This window comes from Artibeus jamaicensis, unplaced genomic scaffold (assembly GCF_021234435.1).
Source record: "Artibeus jamaicensis isolate MK-2021 breed Jamaican fruit bat unplaced genomic scaffold, CSHL_Jam_final contig_685, whole genome shotgun sequence".
NCBI classification, from domain to species: domain Eukaryota; kingdom Metazoa; phylum Chordata; class Mammalia; order Chiroptera; family Phyllostomidae; genus Artibeus; species Artibeus jamaicensis.
In genome coordinates, this window is record NW_026521924.1 from 12,985,247 (window position 1) to 13,005,504 (window position 20,258).

The 20,258-nt window shown below is 49.9% G+C and overlaps 3 protein-coding genes across 5 annotated transcripts; 1 reads left to right on the forward strand and 2 right to left on the reverse strand.

The window, feature by feature from the left end:
* Positions 1 to 3: 3 nt before the first annotated feature.
* On the forward strand, positions 4 to 5,534 carry PCED1A (PC-esterase domain containing 1A). 3 transcript variants are annotated; one of them, XM_053671231.1, is made up of 7 exons: positions 4 to 913; positions 1,438 to 1,517; positions 1,624 to 1,862; positions 1,963 to 2,113; positions 2,227 to 2,473; positions 4,353 to 4,616; positions 4,955 to 5,534. In XM_053671231.1, exons 1-7 carry the CDS (start codon positions 790 to 792, stop codon positions 5,197 to 5,199), a joined length of 1,350 nt encoding a protein of 449 aa, XP_053527206.1. In that variant the 5' UTR covers positions 4 to 789; the 3' UTR covers positions 5,200 to 5,534. The 3 variants fall into 3 exon arrangements, with proteins under 3 accessions (XP_053527206.1, XP_036997081.2, XP_036997082.2); XM_037141186.2 differs by having other exon boundaries at positions 1,963 to 2,053; XM_037141187.2 differs by lacking the exon at positions 4,353 to 4,616.
* Positions 5,535 to 17,698: 12,164 nt separating this feature from the next.
* On the reverse strand, positions 17,699 to 18,589 carry TMEM239 (transmembrane protein 239). Its single transcript, XM_037141206.2, has 2 exons — positions 18,577 to 18,589; positions 17,699 to 18,186 (listed from the first exon to the last, which is right to left on the reverse strand). Exons 1-2 carry the CDS (start codon positions 18,587 to 18,589, stop codon positions 17,699 to 17,701), a joined length of 501 nt encoding a protein of 166 aa, XP_036997101.2.
* A 299-nt stretch (positions 18,590 to 18,888) lies between these two features.
* Positions 18,889 to 19,486, reverse strand: CUNH20orf141 (chromosome unknown C20orf141 homolog). The gene is made up of 2 exons (XM_037141207.2): positions 19,221 to 19,486; positions 18,889 to 19,126 (listed from the first exon to the last, which is right to left on the reverse strand). The coding sequence occupies exons 1-2, from the start codon at positions 19,484 to 19,486 to the stop codon at positions 18,889 to 18,891; spliced, it is 504 nt and encodes a 167-aa protein (XP_036997102.1).
* Between the last annotated feature and the right edge of the window lie 772 nt (positions 19,487 to 20,258).

Consider the following 20,258-nt stretch of genomic DNA (forward strand, 5'->3'; position numbering starts at 1 on the left):
CGAGGCCCCCGCCACAGCCATAAGCACTGGCCAGCCGCATTTGGCCAACGCTGCTCCCCCGCCCACACCCAGGCCTTGTGCCCGCCTGGGTGGCCCGGGTCCTGGCTCCTGCCGGGACTGGGCAGCCGGCCTTGCGTCCTTCCTTTCCCCTCTGGCGTTGAGGGTAGCGCAGGGCGGGACATGGATGAGCGGAAGTGGGATCTGTGAGCGACGTCGCCCTGGGCGCCGAGGCCCGAGGCACCGTCGGGGCTACAGCGATGCGAGCGCGAAGAATGCGGGGCGCCGGGCTGCGCACCAACATCTAACCCGGTCGCACGGGCTCGGCGGGGCGGGGACTGTCCAGTACCGACCGACCTCCCGGTGCACGGGAACATGAGGCCAGGCTCGGAGCTCACTGTAGGCGAGGCGCGCAGTGCGCGAGCTTGCCCTGTCCGCGAGTGAACTGCTTGGAGCCCCGGGATTTGGTAATTGGCGCGAGCGGGCGCGCACGCATGCGCGAGGTGGCGGCGGGCACGTGGCGGGGCACTGTGCGGCGCCGCGCGGGAAGCGCCTCATTGCTCCGGTGACCTGCGTGTCCGGCGTGTCACACCCCACCTTTGGTGCCAGATGTGACTGAGGTCTGCGCCACCATGGGTCCCACACTGCCACCGCCACTGTCTGGTCCCTGTAGCCCTGAACAGGCTGGGACGAGCCGGCACAGGTTTCATTTTTCCTGGGGCCGACTTTCCCTGAGTCCCCACCCTCGCGCTGCTTAGTGGCCTCTTCCTGCAGCCCGTTGTCAGCGGCGGCATGGTCTTCTGTCCGGAGAACAAGGAGCCACGCCGCCCGCTCCGAAGCACCATGGTCCACTTCCAGGCCTCGGAAGTCCAACAGCTGCTACACAACAAGTTCGTGGTCATCTTGGGGGACTCAAGTGAGTGCTCCTCCAGGATCACACGTCCCAGCCCTGCAGCTGCAGTCCATTTTCTAAGTCTGTACCCTTTGTCTCCATTTCTAACCTGCTCTCTGACCGCTGGTCTGTCCCAGTCCAGTAGGTTTTCTTGTTTTATTTCCCCATGCATCTTCCACAGGTGTCCAGACAGATACAGCCTGGCAGGCTTTTCACCCATTCTTGCTTAGCATTTTTCTCCCTGACATCCCTATAATTCCCCTTATAGGGAAAATGGGAGCACTGGATTGTGTTGTTGTCTCCCACATGACTTGGCTGGCTTCTGCTAGGTGATCTTGGGTGGCTATATACTAAATTGGGAGTGGTTCACAGCTAGAAGGATCAGAGACTGCCAAGACTCTTGAACCTCACCTTTCCTCTTGCCTCAAAATCAACAGCACAGAGGTGGTGTTGGGCAGTCCCAGCCCAGGGAAGGTAGGAAGGCTGGACTTGGGAGAAGCTGAGATGGGGTGAAGCCTGCCTTCACCCCGTAATCTGTCTCCCTGCAGTCCAGCGAGCTGTGTACAAGGACCTGGTACTCCTGCTCCAGAAAGACTCACTGCTTACAGCCGCCCAGCTGAAAGCCAAGGTGAGGGAAGCTTGATAGCCATGGCAGTGGTGGGTGGGCACAGACCCTGGCCTGGCAGGGTCTTCCTCCCTGGCATGGGTCTGACCAGCTGGGTTCCGGGGGGCAGGGGGAGCTGAGCTTTGAACAGGACCAGCTGGTGGCTGGGGGACAGCTGGGCGAGCTGCACAACGGGACACAATACCGGGAGGTCCGCCAGTTCTGCTCGGGCTCTGGCCACCACCTTGTGCGCTTCTACTTCCTCACCCGAGTTTACTCCGAGTACCTGGAGGGTGTCCTGGAGGAGCTGACATATGGGCCTGCCCCGGACCTGGTGATCATCAACTCCTGCCTCTGGGATCTCTCCAGGTTGAGGCGAGGGGAGAGGGAGATACTGGTTGGGGGTGGAGGTATGGCTTAGAGGCCATCTACCCCTGTGCTCTTGCCCACCTTACGTGCTGCCCAATAGGTATGGCCGCTGCTCAATGGAGAGCTACCGAGAGAACCTGGAGCGGGTGTTTATGCGCATGGACCAGGTGTTGCCAGACTCCTGCCTGCTGGTGTGGAACATGGCGATGCCCCTGGGGGAGCGTGTCACTGGGGGTTTCCTTCTGCCCGAGGCAAGTGACCCGGCGGATCAGGATCGGGGAGGGGACAGTTGATTGGTGAGTGGAGGACTCTCTCTCCCCACCCGCTTCATTCCATGGCTCTTAGATGCCGCACTTTCTCTCAGCTCCAGCCACTGGCGGCCTCGCTGCGGCGGGATGTGGTTGAAGGTAACTTCTACAGTGCTACGCTGGCTGGGGATCACTGCTTCGATGTCCTGGACCTCCACTTTCATTTCCGGCATGCAGTACGGCACCGTCACCGGGACGGTGTCCACTGGGACCAGCATGCCCACCGCCACCTCTCACACTTGCTTCTGACCCATGTGGCTGATGCCTGGGGCGTGGAGCTGCCCAAGCGTGACTGCGCCCCGGGTGAGCCCTATCAGGAGTGGGGAGGGTAGTAATGTAGAGAGGGCCTTCAGAGCACAGGGCTCACAAACAGAACAGGATGCAGATACTCCAGGGGAGTAGAGGCCCTGTGAAGGACTACCGTGGACACTGGGTGCTTCTTCCTCATCCCCTGGGGAGGGTGAGATCACTGGAGCAGCACTGCAGCCCAGGTTCTGGTTCTGTCTGGTCTAGCCATGTGGCGACCTCTTTGTACACAGATGAGCTTATACATGCAGTGAGTACATAAGTTAGCATGTCAAAAGGTTCCTCTCCTATAGATGAATAGGAAAGAAAAGGATGTACTTGTAGCTAGGTATGGAAGTGGGGGGTGGAAAGTCAGAGAGGGGGGAAGGGCTGTCCAGGCAACGTGGCAGAAGCCCCTTGGCGGGTGCCGTCAGCCTCTTAATTCCTGTCTGCTCACGGAGTGGGTGTTGCGGGCTGACCATTTCCATGTCTGCTTGTTCTCTGGATCATGTCCTCAAAAGGAAAGTTCCTGCCTCCCTTGTTAACCACTCACCCCTTCTGGCCCCAGTGTCTAGCACAGTCACTGTGTACACAATACCCACAGGGTAGTGTTTGGTGAGTTGGAGACATGAGTCATGTTAGAAGGCTGTTTGTTGCAGCACTGGAGGGGATGGTAACGCAGACAGGCCAAGAGTATCAAACAGGCAGACTTCTGGGCCTTGGTAGCCAGAAGTTGGAGTATCAGGGAGGTAAATTTTGGACTTTGATTGTATGCTGGTTCAATCTCCTTGTTTGTTTTCAAAGAAAGAACTGGTCCCCAGGAAAGGCAGGATGCTCTAAGCTTGTAAGGCCAGATTATGGTGCCTCCGGTCTTCTGAACTCAGTTTGGAGCTACAGAAATAGGGATGTCAGAGGGCAGAGTTGGGTGGGAGGCTGAGCTGGTGAGTTTGGTCAGGACAGTGCTATTCGAGGTACCTCAGAATGCTGGAGTAGACTTGGAGTCGGCGGTGTCAGCAGAGAGATGGAAGCTGAGGGCATGAGTGTGAATCATGAAGGAAACAGCAGAACAGTGGCCATGTTTTGGAGCTGGAAGGGAAGAGGGGCTAATGGAGAAAACAAAAGGAAGTGAGAGTAGAAGAGGCACTTCCAGGGAGGATGAGGATATTGGCCATGTCATGTGACTGTCAGGAAGCAAGGAATTTGTTCAATTTGCCAGGAAGCGGCTACATTTAGTTAGAAAAGTGTCAGAGGGTTGGAGCAGGTGTAAAAGAGGCAGTGAGCAGTTGATGAGGGAATGGAAACTGGGCACCATACTCTTTGTGGAAGTTTAAAAGGGGCAGGGGACAATTAAGAGAAGGGAGGAGCAGGATCTTTATATATTTAGGAGAGAAGACTTAATAAACTTACTACTTGGTCTGCAGGGATTTGCTCAGAGAGGAAAAAAACTAAAGATACAGGAGCTGGACAAGCAAAGGGAGAGGACTCTAGAGCAGGGTTGTCAAACTCATTTTCACCAGGGGCCACATCAGCCTCCAAAGGGCCAAATGTAATTTCAACTCCTTAACAGTTAAGGAGTAGTTACATTTGGACAGTCCTAAGATTATCTCAGCCCTTTGAAGGCAACCAGCCGGGAGGCTGGTGTGGTCCCCAGTGAAAGTGCGTTTGACATCCCTCCTAGAGGGAAGCCCGAGGTCAGAGCAAAGGTAGATCCACTGACTTTTGAGAAAGGCAAGGATAAGGAACACACCTTGGGCTTGGCCTGAAATGAGAGGGAATGATCAACACTGGGTAGAAAGCAGAGGGTGCTCCCACCCACAGGAGGGAGTAGAGGGTTGGAAGTGTGAGGGCCCGAGTCCAGGGCAGCCTGGCCTGCCTAATAGAATCATCCCATTCCTAGACCCGTGGACTGAGGACTGGCCAGAGCCGGATCATCTGTTCCAGGGGAGCCAGGCACAGCCCCCAGACTTCGGGGAGCAGCTGGCCTTGCCCCCGCCCCTACCCCCTCCCATGCCTTTTCTCTACCCTTTTCCTCAGCCCTCCCTGCCTTCCCTGTTTCCATCCCTGCCCCAGGATGCCCCCCTTTTCCCATGCCAGCCCCTCCCACCCCATGAATTCTTCAACTGTAATACAGCGGAAGACTTCTCAGTGCCACCCCACTTAGGTAGGTGCCTCTGCAGCCTCATGTTACACCTTCCCCAGCTTTCCCCTGAACTTCCCCCAGCCTAGCTTCCTGTGCCCAGGTAAGAGGCAGGCTGACAGTAGCTGAACCACCCTTATGCTCCCACCCAGGATTGGGTTCAGTCACAGCTGCGTTTGAAGCAGCATCTGTAGACTCATTAATCAGCTCATCGTCACAGTTCCACAGGTAGAGGTAGGGGTGTAGTGTTGCCATTTTGCAGATGGGAAAACTCAAACCCTGGGGACCAGAGTGGCCTGAAGGCAGAGCTGGGCTGACCCTGGCTGGAAGCGCACTCTGATAAATGACTGGTTCTTTTGTAGGATGTGGCCCTGTAGTGAACTTTGTGCCTGGCCCCCTGCCACCTCCAGTCCCTGGGCCTGTCCTTGGTCAGCACCGGGGCCCAGTGGTCCACCGCGGGATGCCACGCTGTGTTCCCAACAGCCCCTACGATGTGCCAAGGATGGGGGGACCCTGCAGGCAGCGGCTCAGACACTCAGACAGACTGATCCACACATACAAACTGGACAGACGGCCTCCTGCCCACTCGGGGACATGGCCTGGTTAGACTGGATCTTGGGCTGAGGCTGGATTTGCCAATGGTCCTGCAGGGCCTGCTTGCCACCCCAGGTGCTGGGCCTGGGTGTCTGCTGCACTTGGCACTGTTCTTTTCCATTGCTGTGACCAATAAAGGCATGGAAGAAGAGAGAGGCATCTTCCGTGTGAAGGAGCGGGTCTCCCAAACCATGACCTTAAGAGTTGGAAAGGCTGCCCCTGGGCTCTCTCCAGCTTCGGACCTTCTTCCTCACACTGGCTAGAAAACACTGTATACGTCCTTCCTGCTGCTTCACATACTCATTCTCACCAGAACACAAATGTGCTTAATAAAGATCCTGGAGGGGCTCCCCGTGGTCAGCGGCTTTCTGGGATTGGGAAATAGCAAAGGCTCAGTTGAAATTGTCCACATTTTATATAGAATTTTTGGATCTGACTACTCACCTATACCAGCTTCATGGATTCATGTGTACATTTGGCATTCATTTCTTCCTGGAGATAGACATGTAACTTACCTTGCACAGTGCTTGGCATACAGTGACACTCAGTAAGTGGTTAGAACCAATCAAGAAGCTCCCAAACCCAAGTGGAAGATTGGTTAGAAAGCCATTACTTAATAAATACAGTGTGCACTGAGAGCAAAGTGAACATAGGCCAACTTCTTTGGTGGGGCAGGGGGTGGCCCAGTAGAAGAATAAAGGGAGAATGCCAGGGTTGGGGGTAGGGAGACTGTGCCAAACTCCATCAGGAAGAAAGTACAGGGTCTCAGGTTTGATAAGAGGCTTGACCCTTGGTTTTGACTACTAAGCATCAAGGGTGACGTGTGGGCTAAATGGTGGCAGCAGGTGGTGGATGGAGTATGACAGGCTGGTGAGTGGAGTGGGGCCAGAAGATAAACACAGATCCTCTAAGAATCTTCAAGTAGAATTGGATGGGAGAGAGGGATGCAGAGTTCTTGCATTAACTTCCCATACTTGGTACGGAAATTTTACCTTGGCAAAGATTATAACATCTAACACAAACGGAAATAGAAATAGACCACAAAAGTGTTGATCCCTGCTAGCAATTTAAGTGTAAATGCAGGTGTGAGATTAGCACACACTGGCGCTGCAGAAACTGGCGCACGAGTGAAAGTCCCGTAGAGAGCAACCTCAGCTAGGCAGTTGAGAAAGGAGAGCGTGCAAAGGCACCAGCACAGTGAGACACGCTTGGTTTTCTTTGGTATGGACAGAAGTGTAATGGAACATACAAAAATGAAAGAAAGCCTTTGGGAGAGAAGACTTCAAGTCATTGTTTTATTGCAAAAATTAATTTTTTATCTTTGGTCATGAAACCCATCCTTGGAGCTGCTCTCTCCAGCTGCATTGAATTTGTCCAATCCCTTGTTCACTCCTACCTTTCCTCAGAACCTATTCTCTGCCTGGACATTTTGCCCCTCTGATTCTGGAATTTCTCCACGTCACTAGAGGAAAAATGACACCTGGACTGATTTAGAGAAGAAAGTTATATGAGTTGCTCAATCTCATGGGACCCTTCTCCGTTGCTTGCCATCCTAACTCTCTAAGAATTCCCTGTCACCTTCCCTATTGAGCCTCTTCTTGGCTTTCCCACTCCCTTCAAACCCCATGCCAGTTCTGGAACTCGCTCTGGGAGCACCTTGAGACTGCAGTGTGCTCCATATCCGCATCCCTCTGCCTCTGCGCTTCTAATTTCCACCCCGTCTTGCTGTGTGACTCTCACTGTCCACAGTGAGATTTCACAACCTTTTCCTTAGTGTCCCAACAAGCCTACAGTACGGGACACTTGACTTCTGCATTATAGAGTTTATTCAGTTATGATTGGAAAACAGGAAACTTAAACAGCCACATACAAATCTACATGCATTTAAATGATTTTTCCAGCCGTTGTTTTGAGATGTAAAGATGATGAAAATCATATGTTCCTCCAGTAGGTAGGCACACTGTTCGCTCGTTAAGCATGATTTCATTGTCTCAAGAGCCTTTCATAGTTGACCACTGTCAGATCATTCAATAAGACAAGCTAGTCTCCCTCTCATGCATGGAATCCTGGTTTTTTAAGAATGGCCCTGTATCCTTTCCTTTGCCATACCAAGATACTCCTGGAAGGGGAGAAAGATGCCGATGCTTTTCAGACACTAGCCTTTTTTTTCCAGGGCGGGAGGGGGTAGAAGGGGAAAAGTACTTTAAGGAAAGAAAATTAGTGGAATTTTTTTTCAAAACAGTTTAACCAAACTGGAAGTTTTCCAATAAAAGCAGATGACTTGCCTTCCGTTACATTTCCAGTTACCTGCGTAGATTAGGCATTGAGTTCATCTCAGTGTTGAAGTACATACTATGTGTGTTGGTGAACGATAATAAAGGTAACCTTACTGATTGCAAGGAAAGGGACCTATACTTTTTAAAAACCCTGCTTTATTCAAGTGTAACTGACAGTAAACACATATTTCAAATGCGCAATTCTTTTTTAAATTGTATTTATTTTAAGAGGGGGAGGGAGGGAGAAAGAGGAAGAGAAATATGATGTGTGAGAGAAACATTGATTGGTTGCCTCTCACACGCCCCCAACTAGGGACGTGACCTACAACCCAGGCATGTGCCCTGACCAGGAATCAACCTGGTGACCTTTTGGTTCGCAGGCCAGTACTCAGTCCACTGAGCCACACTAACCATGGCTCCAATGTACAATTTGATATATTTTGACATGTATACATTTGTGAAACCATCATCACAGTGAAATTTATCCTTCTGCCTCTCTAGAATCCCTCTCTGCCTCCCCTCCCCGCAACCTCCTCACATCTTCCTACTCCCATCCCAAGCAGCTATCAATACCGACCTGCTTTCTGTTACTATACATCAATTTGCATTTCCTAGAATGTCATATAGATGGAATTATTCAGGAGCTACCCTTTTTCATCTGACTTCTTTTGCTTAGTCTAATTAATAAGATTGATGGAACGACATCCATGCTTTGTGTATAACCAGTTCACTCCTTTTACAGTAGTATTCCACCTGTTGATGGACATTTGAGTTACTTCAGGTTTGGGCTATTACAAATAAAACTTCTGCAAACATTTATGTACATATCTGTGTATGGACATATGTTTCCATTTCTCTTGGGTAAACATCTAGGAATGAAATGGCTGGATCATATAGTAAATGTATGTTTAACTTTTTAATGAACTACTAAACAATTTTCCAAAGTGGTGGTCCCATTTTACATTCCCACTAGCAGTGCATGAGGGTCGCAATTCCTCCACATCCTTGCCAAAAATTGGCATTAGCCAGTCCTCTTAATACTGGTCATTCTAATAGGTAGGTAGTATGATTTTAATTCACATTTCCATAATGACTTCTGATGTGGAACATCTTTTCCTGTGCCCATTTGTGATCTCCACATCTTTTTGGTAAAGTTTCTGGACAAATTGTGTTCTTGCTATCTCCTCACCCCTTTTTACAACTTACTATTTGGTTTCGAGTGTTCTTTGCTCTGGAGCCAAATCCTTTATCAGATGTGTGGTTTGCAAATGCTTTCTCTCTGAGGCTTGTCTTATTCTTGATAGTGTCTTTTGGAGAACAGAACATTTTAAATTGGATCAAAGACAGTTTATTAAAATTTTCTCTTGTGGGTTATGTAAGCTTTTGGTGTATTATCTAACAAATCTTTCTTTGCCTAACCCAAGGTCACAACTGTTTTCCTCTGTGTCTTATTCTAGAAAGCTTATAGTTTTAGGTTTTATATTTAGGTCTATGATCTATTTGGAATTAATTTTTGTATATGGCACAAGATATGAGTTGAAATTCTTTTTTTTATATGACCATCCAGTGGTTTCAGCACTATTAGTTGAAGTCTATCCTTTCTCCACTAAATTCTCCCTTTGTACCTTTCTGAAAAATCAGTTGTACATATATGTATTGATTACTGGACTCTCTGTTTCATTGATCTATTTGTCTTTTTAAATAAGGTTTTATTTATTTACTTTTAGACAGAGGGGAAGGGAGGGAGAAAGAGAGGGAGAGAAACAGCAGTGTGTGAGAGATACATTGATTGGTTGCCTCTCAAATGCCCCTTCCTGGGGACCTGGCCAGCAACCAGTCACGTGCCTTGACTGAGAATCAAACCAGCGTCCTATTGATTCACAGGCCAGCACTCAATCCACTGAGCCACACCAGCCAGGGCTATTTGTTTATCTTTATGCCAGTACCATACCCTTTGATTACTATAACTTTATGATGAGTCTTGAGATCAAGTAGTCTTGGTCTTTTAACTTTGTTCTTTTTTTTTAAGATTTTATTTATTTTTAGAGCAAGGGATAGGGCAGGAGAGAGGGAGAGAAACATCAATACATGGTAGCCTCTTGCAGATCCCCCACTGTGGACCTGGCCCGCAACCCAGGCATGTGCCCTGACTGGGAATCAAACCAGCGACCCTTTGGTTCTCAGGCCAGTGCCCAATTCACTGAGCCACACCAGCCAGGGCTGTTCTTCTTTATCAAAGTTATTTTGGCTATTCTACACTCTTTAAATTCCTATATGAGTTTTTAAATTAGCTTGTTAATTTCTGCAAAAACTCTGGGATTTTGATTTTATTGTATTGACGGGGAAAATTGACATCTTAACACTACTGTGTCATCCAACCCATGAGCAAGACACATCTGTCCATTTGCTTAGGCCTTCTTTCATTTCTCTCAGCAGTGTTTTGTAGCTTTCAGTACACAGGTCTTTCATATCTTTTGTCAGATTTACCCTTAAGTGCTCGTATTTGCACTGTACATTATGTAAAAATTTCTGATCATTCATTGCTAGTACGGAGAAATACAGCTGATTTTTGTACACTGACCTTGTATTATAACCATTGCCATGTACACACATTAATTACTCTGTTAAATTTGCCTATTAGTTCTAATAGCTTCTTTATAGATTCCATTGGATTCTCTATCTGGGCAATTCTGTTATCTGTAAATAAAGACAGTTTTACTTCTTGCTTTCCAATCTGTTGGCTTTTTATTTATAGTTCTTGCCCTATTACACTAGCTAGGACATCCAGTACAGTGTTGAAAAAAAAATGGTAAGAACATTTGTCTTTTTTCTGATCTTGGGGGGAAAAGTATTCAGTTTTTCAACATTAAATATGAGATTAGCTGTAGGTTTTTTCATAGGTGCCCTCTATAACATTGAGAAAGTTTCCTTCTAATTCCTAGTTTGCTGAGAGATTTTTTAAAAAAATTACTTCACCTCAGATGGGACTCAAATCCACAGTCCCTGGTTAGGAGGCCAGTGCCACATCCATTGGGCCGTTGGAGCTTCATGAGAGATTTTTTTTTTCAAAAGGTTTTTTAAAAAGATTTTATTTATTTGTCTTTAGAGGGGAAGGGAAGGAGAGAGGAGAAACATCAGTGTATGGTTGCCTCTCATGCATCCCCTGCTGGAAACTGGCCTGCAATCCAGGCATGTGCCCTGACCGAGAATCAAACTGTGATCCTTTGGTTCACAAGCCCGCGCTCAATCCACTGAGCTACACCAGCCAGGGCAAGATTTTTTTTTAAAGCAGGAATGGATGTTGAATTTTGTCAAATGCTTTTTCTGCATCAATTAAATGCTCATCTGCTTTTAAAACTTTTTAGTTTAATAATAGGTTGAATTATATTAATTGCTTCTTTTCGATGTTAAATCAACTTTGCATTCATGGCTTTAAAAAGGAAAGAGGTATTGCAGTTTGAAGGTGAGGAAGATGCTATTTCCTCCTCTCAGAAATCACCAGAGAAAAAGTGAAAATGAGACATGGAAGTGTAAATGCCATATCTGATGACCAGAAGAGAGCAGAAATTCCAAACAATAAATTAGGTCAACAGGCTGAGAAAAGCACTGTTATCGCTTCTCAGTACAAATCACTTTGGAAATTATGGGGCAGTATTTACTAACGTTGAACATTTATCTACTCTGTGGTCCAACAATTTCACTTCAAGGGAAGTGAGTGCATCTGTCTACCAAAAGACTTGTACAAAAATATTCATAGCCCTGGCTGGTGTGGCTCAGTGGGGTAGGTGTTGTCCTGCAGGCCAAGGGGTTGCAGGTTCAATTCCTGGTCTGGGCACATGCCTTGGTTACAGGCCAAGTCCCAGTTGGGGGCATGTGAGAGGTGGCGGATCAATGTTTCTCTTGCACATTAATGTTTTTCTCTCTTTCTCCCTCCATTCTCCTCTCTCTGAAAATAAATAAATAAATAAAATCTTTTAAAAATAATTATTGCCTGGCTGGTGTAGCTCAGTGGATTGAGCACAGGCCTGTGAACCAGAGCATCGTGGTTCAATTCCCAGTCAGGGCACGTGCCTGGGTTGCAGGCCAGTTCCCAGCAGGGGACCCACGAGAGGCAACCATACATTAATGTTTCTCTCCCTCTCTCCTTCCCTTCCCCTCTAAAGATAAATAAATAAAATCTTTTAAAAAATATCATTGAAGTTTCATTCATAGTAGCCAAAACTTGGAGACAAACCAAATGTCCACAAACAGGAGAGTGGACAAATTGTTGTCTTCCCATACAAAGGGACAGTACACACTAAAAATAAAGAAAAACAAACTACTGATCAATGCAACAACGTGGATAAATCTCACTGATAGAACCTTGAAAGAAGCCAGACACTATAGCAGATTTTGAATGATTTTGTTCTGTACAATGGCAAGAATAGATTAATCTATGGTGACAGGAGTTAGAATAGTGGTTACCTTTTGGGGAATGTATTGATTGGGAAAGAGCATAATGGAACTTTCTGGAATGATGGAAAAGTTGTATGTCTTGATCTGGGTGGTAGTTGCATGTACAAACACACACACACAAATATGTAAAAATTCATTTAGCTGTACCCTTAAGACTCGTGTATTTTACTTATATGTAAAATGTGTGTGAATTATACGTAAATTAAAAGGAACCCAAGGTGAGTTTTCCAGGAATGGTTTAAGAGATACCCCCAAATGTAATTCACTGTATAAACAGAACAAAGCAGAATAACCAAATAGTCCTTGTAGTAGATGTTGAAGAAATAATTTTATCTATCAACATCCATTCATGGTCAAAGAGTTAGCAAACCGGGAATGGGAAGGAAGTTCCTTAACTGGATAAAGGTTAACTACCAAAAATCTACAGTAATCTGTGTAATCTCTAATGGTGCAACTTCAGAAGTGGTTCTTTTTAAGTCAAGATCAAGTCAAAGGTGCCTCTGAACAGCAATTCCACATGTCTGGGAACCCCAGCTTCCACAGGCATAAGGCAAACACAGGAAGGAGACCTATCCTGAGTGATTTCTGGCTTTTATTTTATTTTTAAATATCACTTACTATAGAGTAACCCACAATTCACTTTTTAAAAAAGATTTTATTTATTTCTAGAAGGGAAGAAGGGGAGAAAGAGAGGGAGAGAAACATCAATGTGTGGTTGCCTCTTGAGTGCCCTGCACTGGGGACCCAGGCCACCACCCAGGCACGTGCCCCCGACCGGGAATAGAACCAATGACCCTGTGGTTTGCAGCGTTTAGTCCACTGAACCACACCAGCCAGGGCAAGACTTCTGGCTTTTAGATCCATGTGGTATCCTTCAGTTTAGGGCACTTCACAACTTTCATTCATATTACAAATACTTTTGCAAGTATGCAGCACACATATCTGTTTCAAAAATTGTAGTTTGGTAAGACATTTAAAGACACCGTCCAGGAAATATGGTCAAAGCAACAGATCGTAAATCAAGTTCTTTTATTTTTCAAATGGAAAATATTTGAAATGTAAGAAGGCAGTATAAAGGACAAAATATCCAAAACATAGATGGAAATGTTTGCTCAGCAGGAAAAAACGAAAACTCATCCAAAGTTGGGCTTCCAGACCCCAACAGAACCTCACAGAAGAGGCTCTAGTCCAGGAGGAACAGGAAGATAGAAGGGGGCTGCGCCAGGAGTTTGAGATACAGTGAAGCCTGAGGAACTCAGCCCTCTAGGCCTGTGGGTGGGGGTCCCGGACTGAAGATTTGGGGTGGAGGAGTCAACGAAGCTGCCACTGTGATGACAGTGGGCAGAAGATGACCCTTCCTGACCCGGAAATCTACGCTTGCCTGTGTTGTGAGAAAACGGTAAATCTTCCTTCGCTCCTTTCCCACAACTCTGCCAAACCCATTTCTTTGCTGCCAGAGCAGATCTCCGGCAGAGGGCGCACCTTGCACCTTCGATCGCGGGGTCCACAAGTCGCGATTCCGGGGCTATTTTCTCGGATGGCTAGTACCTTCCCTGTGTGGGCTCCCACAGTCCGCCAATCGCCGACTAGGTCCTTGTCCGCCCCGCTCTGCCCCCACGGTCAATGCGCCTTCCTCGAGAGCCTCCAGTTGTCGCCCTGGCCCGTCTCCCGTGCCCAAGACCCGCGCATTTGAACCTGGGGGGTTGACCTGTTGTGCCCCCGTACCTCGCAACTGCTCCTGGAGCAACCTCCGGTGCATCACAGCCCGCCTCCCGCTCCTGCCATTACCCGGTCCTCCATCTCCTCTGAGGCCACGGACTCCTGGGTGAACTTCTGGATGAACTGCTGGGTGAACCGCTGGGTGAGGACGGCGGCTCCCCTAACCCTCCAGCCAGGGCAGAGAGAGCCTCCTTCCAGGGACCCCTCTCCTTCTCTTAGGAAGGCCACTGACAACTCTTAGGTGGTGCCCCAGCCTCATAAGAGCCCTTGACACTGGAAGGCTTGGCCATTCCTTGCTATATATGTGTGTTTGCAGCAGTGACCCCCCCCCTTTGTTTTTTTTTTTTTTAAGCTTTTATATGAGAAGAAGGGAGGGAGGGAGGGAGGGAGGGAGGGAGGGAGGGAGGGAGGGAAACATCAACTTATGGTTGTCTCTTCAGCGCCCCCTCTGGGTACCTGGGCCACAACCCAGACATGTTCCCTGACTGTGAATCCAACCCGTCAGGGTTTCTGTTTTCAAAGACGCAAGGCCCTTGGTTGCTGACACCTCCTCAGCTTCTTTTTTAATTCCTCACCTGATCTGATTATTTTTCTGGCCAGGTCACATGAGTATCCCCACAGCCACCCCAATCCCGGGCAGAGCAGGCTGTGGTGGGGTGGGGGAGGACAGGCAAAGGTAACAACTCAGTCACCGAGGCCAATGGAACAGCTCTCCCTTCTTGGACCAAACCGGAAAGGCTTAGGAAGGCCTTCATTCCAGCGTGTTCTTTTTCCCTGGGCTTGCATTTTTAAAAGACTTTTAACTTTTAACTGTAAAGGGATGACTTGGTCTACGTTTAAGGAATTTCAGGAATTATGTTCATAATACCATTTTTCTTTAGTCTCTGCAAGGTCCCTCACTTTAATCTCTTTTTCCTGAATATTCCATTCCCCTTTGCCTGTACCCTAGAGCTAGCCATTCAATTATTTCCTTTGTTTTTATGTGTTCTTGCCACCCCTTCCAAGTTTGTTTTGCTGCCATGCATTTTAAATTTGCATTAAAAGAATTGCATTGTTTCTCATTTAGTGTTTCACTCAGAGCTAGGAATTCAAGATCAATCTGCAGAGCTCCAGCCCCTTCTAACTGCTGCCTCTTGTCTACGGTGCTCATTTCCTGCCACCACCAATAGCAGTGTGATCACTGGTGTCAAACTAATGACTCTCTGCAGTGCTTCTCAGTGTGCATGTGTATCACCTGGGAACCTTGTTAAAAGGCAGGCTCTGATGCTGAAGACCTGGAGTGGGTCCTGAGACTCTGCACTTCTAACCAGCTGCAAGGTGAGGCCTGTACTGCTGGTCCTGGAACCAGGTCCTTAGGGGCTTCTGTGAGAATTCACTTTGGGTTGCTGGATTACCAGGTTACCGGGTATATGTCGATCTAATTCGGTAGGTACTGTACATCTGCAGCACCTTACCCTGAACCAGCAGAGCAGGAGAGTGGAAGGAATATACAGGGTGGGGCAAAAGTAGGTTTACAGTTGTGAGTACTTGAGACACAGAGTTTATTCTTGTAGTATTTATTATTGTATTATTTGCCTTATGAACAAATCTACTTTTGTCCTACCCTGTAATTATATGGGGAAGGGAAGAAGGCCTTCTGCTAGTTCCCACCCACATCTTGTCCCCTTAGGGCAGGGGTGTCAGACTCATTGTCACCAGGGGCCACATCAGCCTCGCGGTTGCCTTCAAAGCTCGGAATGTAATTTTAGGACTGTGTAAATGTAACTACTCCTTAACAGTTAAGCAAGAGCTCGGTGCTGCTGCTGGGTAGAAGCAAAGTGCAGGGCTGGATAAAACAAGGTGGAGGGCCAGATTCGGCCCAAGGGCCTTGTGTTTGCCACCTGTGCCTTAGGGCCAAAACCTCCACTCTCCCTTAACTGGAATGGCCGAAGGCTCCAAAGTAGTATCACTGACCAGCAATAGAGAGCTAAATCTATGGTGGACCCAGGCCGGCATCCAGACTTCAGCTCTGACAGGAGTTTTAAGAACAGCCATGGAGTCTGCAGGTAGGTAGTGTTTGCTCCGTAGCTTTCCCTTTAGTAGCCTGTTAGGTAGACTAGAACTCAGACAATCTGGCCTCACCACTGCCAGTAGCCATCCTGAACCTGACTTCTCGTCTCTGAAATAGGATAGTAACAGAATAGCTACAGTGTGCGGAGTGAGGAGTCAGTCTGGGAACTTCTCCCACATGTGCCAGGAGCCCCACAGGCACCCTGACACAGGTGTCCTTACCTTTGTTTTACCGACAAGGAAAATGAAGTTCAGGAAGGCTTAGCAATTTCCATCAAGGCCACAGAGATAGGAAGTGACAATGTCGGGACTGAAACCCAGTCTCAGTAAATACACCAGAGCCCTCGCTAACCACAGGCTATACTGCCTCCAGGTCCTGCCTTGCCATTGCTACCAGGCTGTATTTCAGGGAGAATCACAAAGAAATGGGAAGGAAGGACTGTGCCTGGGGTTTTAGGCATGGATGCTGAAGGCGTCTAACCAGTGGCACGCAGGGTTATGAAACTCCACAGCAAATGAGTTTTGGCAAAAATGAACCCAGGTTCTAGGGGCTGGTCCTCAAGGCTTGAGTATTTCGGCAGGAGAGGGGGACTTTGGGTCTAGGGCTCAGGAGCAGGGCATTCAGGGTTAGATGTACAGGAGGGTCAAGGTTGGAAAAGAGTTGGGGAGGGTCAGGAATTGGGTGAGGGTTAGGAGTGGGGTAGGGGTCAGGTGGTTGGGTCTTAGCTATAGGTGAAGCTGTCAATCATGTGCCTTACTTGGTAATAGCTGATCACTCACTGTGTTGTTTGGAGGGTCAGCAGATATGCAAACAGCCAGCACCCTAGGCATCAGGAACGCCACCTTTGAAGGTCTTCCTGGTGCTGTGAGTAGTTGCTGTGCGCATTTTGGAAACCGTGGGCCATGCTTTCCCCACTCACATAGCTGTGCAAGCATCACCGGGCACTAAGCCTCAGTCCCAAGCATTTCACAATCAGAAGAGTTTGACATCTGCATATTTTGAGATTGCATGACACATAAACATTTTTACATCTTGTCCACACCCATCCATCCTGTTTACCACTGTAGTTTTAATCCATTACAGAGCATTTCTCTGAAGGCCTAGGGAACTTTCCTGCTCTTTCTGTGGCCTTTGGTCTCAAAAGACCTGTTGAGCCTAAGAGTTCAATATAATACCTTATTGTTTCCTGGACTTTACAAAGTACTTCACACCTTAGTAATGCCTTTGACTCAACTCCATGACAGGGTTGGGACCACTTAGCACAGGCTCAAAAGAATGAATTGGCCAAGGCCACACAATGTATAGGTGGGTTAAATGGGACCTGATTGTTTTTCTAAAACAGACCTCAGGAGATTTAGAGTGGGTACTCTCTGGGAACCTCACTGCCCTATTCAGCCCATTTCCCAGACTTGGGGGTGTGGACTGAGGCAGGAACTAGGGTGTGGAGGGAGTGGGGGAATGCCTAGGTGGAAAGGTCTGGGAAGTGAAGCCACATGGGACTTGTGGCCAGCCCTCTTCCAGCTAGATTTCCGTCGATGGACCCTTTCTAGAGCACGGGCAGGAGGGAGGTTGGTGGGAGGAATGGCAAGTCCAGGGGTACCCAGGCAGGAGTTCTCAATGAGTCTGAAGCTGAGAGAGCTGCAAGATGCTACAGGTTGCTAAGGGGGCTCTAGTGGTGCCACCACACCCCCATAGGAGCTCTAGGTTGTCTGGCCCAGTTCTGCTCTTATCTAAGCCTTCTGCCCTGTCCCCTCTCCTCAAAGCCCCTGACCACCCCCCCCCCCATACCAAGTACCTGCAGCAGCAACTTGAAGGAGGTGCCCAGGGGTCAGGCCAACCTACCCTGCCAGTTCCAGCAACATCACTCATGACACAACCAGTGCTGGGGACTGGAGGTCTGGGTCTGCTGAGGCAGGAAGGCTCTGGACTCACTGCCCTCCCTCTCCCCCGGGGCCTGAGGCCCTAGGCCAGGGCTCAACAGACACAGGCAGCGAGATGGGGTTGCCCTTCTATTAGTCCAAGTCCTGAGCGTGGCCTGGGTGAGACATGGAGACGAGGAGGCCCACGAGGCTCAACAGCGTAGAGAACAGCAGCAGGAAGGAGATGGTGAAGAGCAGGGCTGGGAGGGCACTGAGCACCAGCAGCAGGATGGCGGGCAGCAGATGGCGCCATGCTGCGGCCACCACGGACCACAGGGAGCTCAGCAGGTGGGAGCCGGTAGTGAAGAGTGCGTGGCACAGCGTCAGTGCCAGCAGCAGGTAGAGGATCCCCTCCAGACCCCAGAGCACACGCCGAAGCGGCTGCCGCCAGCTGGATGTGGTCCACCACTGGATCCAGCTCTGGGGCACATGGTACATGGACCAGCGCACCCAGCCCTGCCGCGTGACCCAGGCTGACCAGGGCATTGCCGGCTGCGGCCCCTCACCGGCCCCGATGGCATCTGTCTCCACTCGAGGCTGCTGCATCACAGATGGTGCACCTGGGGAGAGGGCTAGTCCAGCTGCAGGAGCAGCCCTGGAGGTGCCTGGGACCTCAGGGCAGGTGGGGGTGCAGGGGTCAGGAGGGCACCAGTGTGGGTGGGGTCGGGCTTTGAGCTGGGGTCCGGATCTTACCTCTGGGCAAACGTCCCTAAGTCATGTTGCTTCCAACAGCACCCAGGGGGCCTGGCAGCCAGAGTCGAGCCCCTCTTTCACTCTCCCCTGCCCTCCCCAGAGGAGTCCCATTGTGACCCGGACTGGGGTGGGGTCCAGTTAAGAAAGGAGCCACTGCAGGGTGGGAGCCTCAGCTGAGCCTCTCTCCACGGACCCTTCAGTCTGGCAGGGGAGCCTGTACGTGTAGTTTCTCATGCTCTCTTGTGGGAAGCCCTCTTGGATCCCTGTCCTTTCCCTACTGATGAGTCCCATTCCGCTGATCTTTCTCTCTGGGCCTTCATTCTTTAGAACCACAGAGGAGGCCAGAATGGCCAGCCTCAACCTGCATGTTCTGAAATGGCTATCGCATCCTGCTCTGGGCTCCTTGTTCTTTATCTGACCTTCTAACATTGTCTAGAATCAGACCCAAGTATCCACTGCCCATATTGTGGGGCCAGAGGTCCAGTGAGGTTTAGGCTGGGGACAGAGGTGTACCCTCCCACCTGCCCAGCCCAGGAGGGAGGAAAGGAGGCCTGAAGACGCACCATGATCAGTGTATTTGTGGAGGGCAATCAGGCCCAAGGATGGAGACAGAGAGCCAGGCCAAGCAGTGTCAAAGGCACGCCTCGGGCTCCCAGGAGCAGCTGCAGGCCCAGGAGCAGCAGCAGCAGAGCCTCCTGGAGGCTGAGTCGTCCTGTGACTGCCGCTGTCTGCAGGAGTAGAGTCTCCTGCTGTCTTGGACCCTCTCCGGCCCCCTGACTTTGGCCCCCTGGGAGAAGTGTGTGCTGTGGTCGCATGGGACCTGCAGGCCTGCGGAGAGAGAGTATAGCAGCTGGGCTTCGGGAGGTTGACCACTTGCTTGCTTGCCTGAACCTGCCCACCTGCCAGGCTGCTGCCCATTTACCTGTGGAGCAGGTCGAAGGCCAGGAAGCTGACCAGTAGCAGCAGTAGCAGCAAGGCTAGGCCAGCCATGGAAAAGACTGCCCGAATCGTCAGCACTAGTGCCCCCAGCCCTAGGACACTGTCCAGGAGCTGGGCCGGACTAGGGCCCCAGAAGGACACACATGGACCTGCTGAACTACCCAACCCCTCCCTGGCACCCAGGCCCCTGGGAGGGACAGGGATAGGATAAGCAGGGGCTTCAGGCCTAGGTAAACATAGCTGGGTCATGGAGGGAGGTGGAGGTTACAGGTAGGGGCTGTGCTGGGAGGAAATATGGGGGGTGGGAGTGTGGGAGAGGATGGCAGACACTCAAGGATGAGCTCAGGGAGTGGGGAACTGAGTTCCTTGGGGATCTCCCCCTCCCCTCTCACCCACCCACCAAACCCACCTCACCTCCTCCCACTGCGGTCAGCCATTCTGGACTGGGTGGCAGGGCATTGTGACCTCTTGCCAGGTGGGGCTCTAAGGTAGGGAGGGGCTGCTGCTGGTTCTGGCCTCATAAGCAACTGGTGGCTCAGGTGGGGCTTAGCCAGAGGTCAGCTATTTCTGACAACTAAGACTCACCCCTTTGCCTCTGCTGGTTCTCTGCCCTTGGGCCCTCCCATGGGGACGAGTTGCCAAGGAGGCATTCTAACCCCATCACCACTTGGGTGGCTGACCGAGGAAGGAGAGGCTGCCTCCCCTTTCCTGCAGGTGCTCACCCAGGGATGAGTCCTCCAATTGGCCTGCCCAGTGCTCTCTCCCTGAGAGTAGGGTGACACCTGTGGGCCCTTGAAGGGATTTTTAAGGACTGCAGCCCTGGAATGTAGAGAGAGACTTCACCACAAAACAACCTGAGGCTTTCTGGGGCTGGACTCCCACGTGACCTGCTCAATGGAAACAGGCAAGAGGCAGCTGTTGAAGCATTCTGAGTATTGTGGTTTGTAGGATGTGTTTCAGATACTGAGATTCCGGAAATGGCATAGAGGGCTACAGCATAGTAACCCCCAAACTGGAGGCT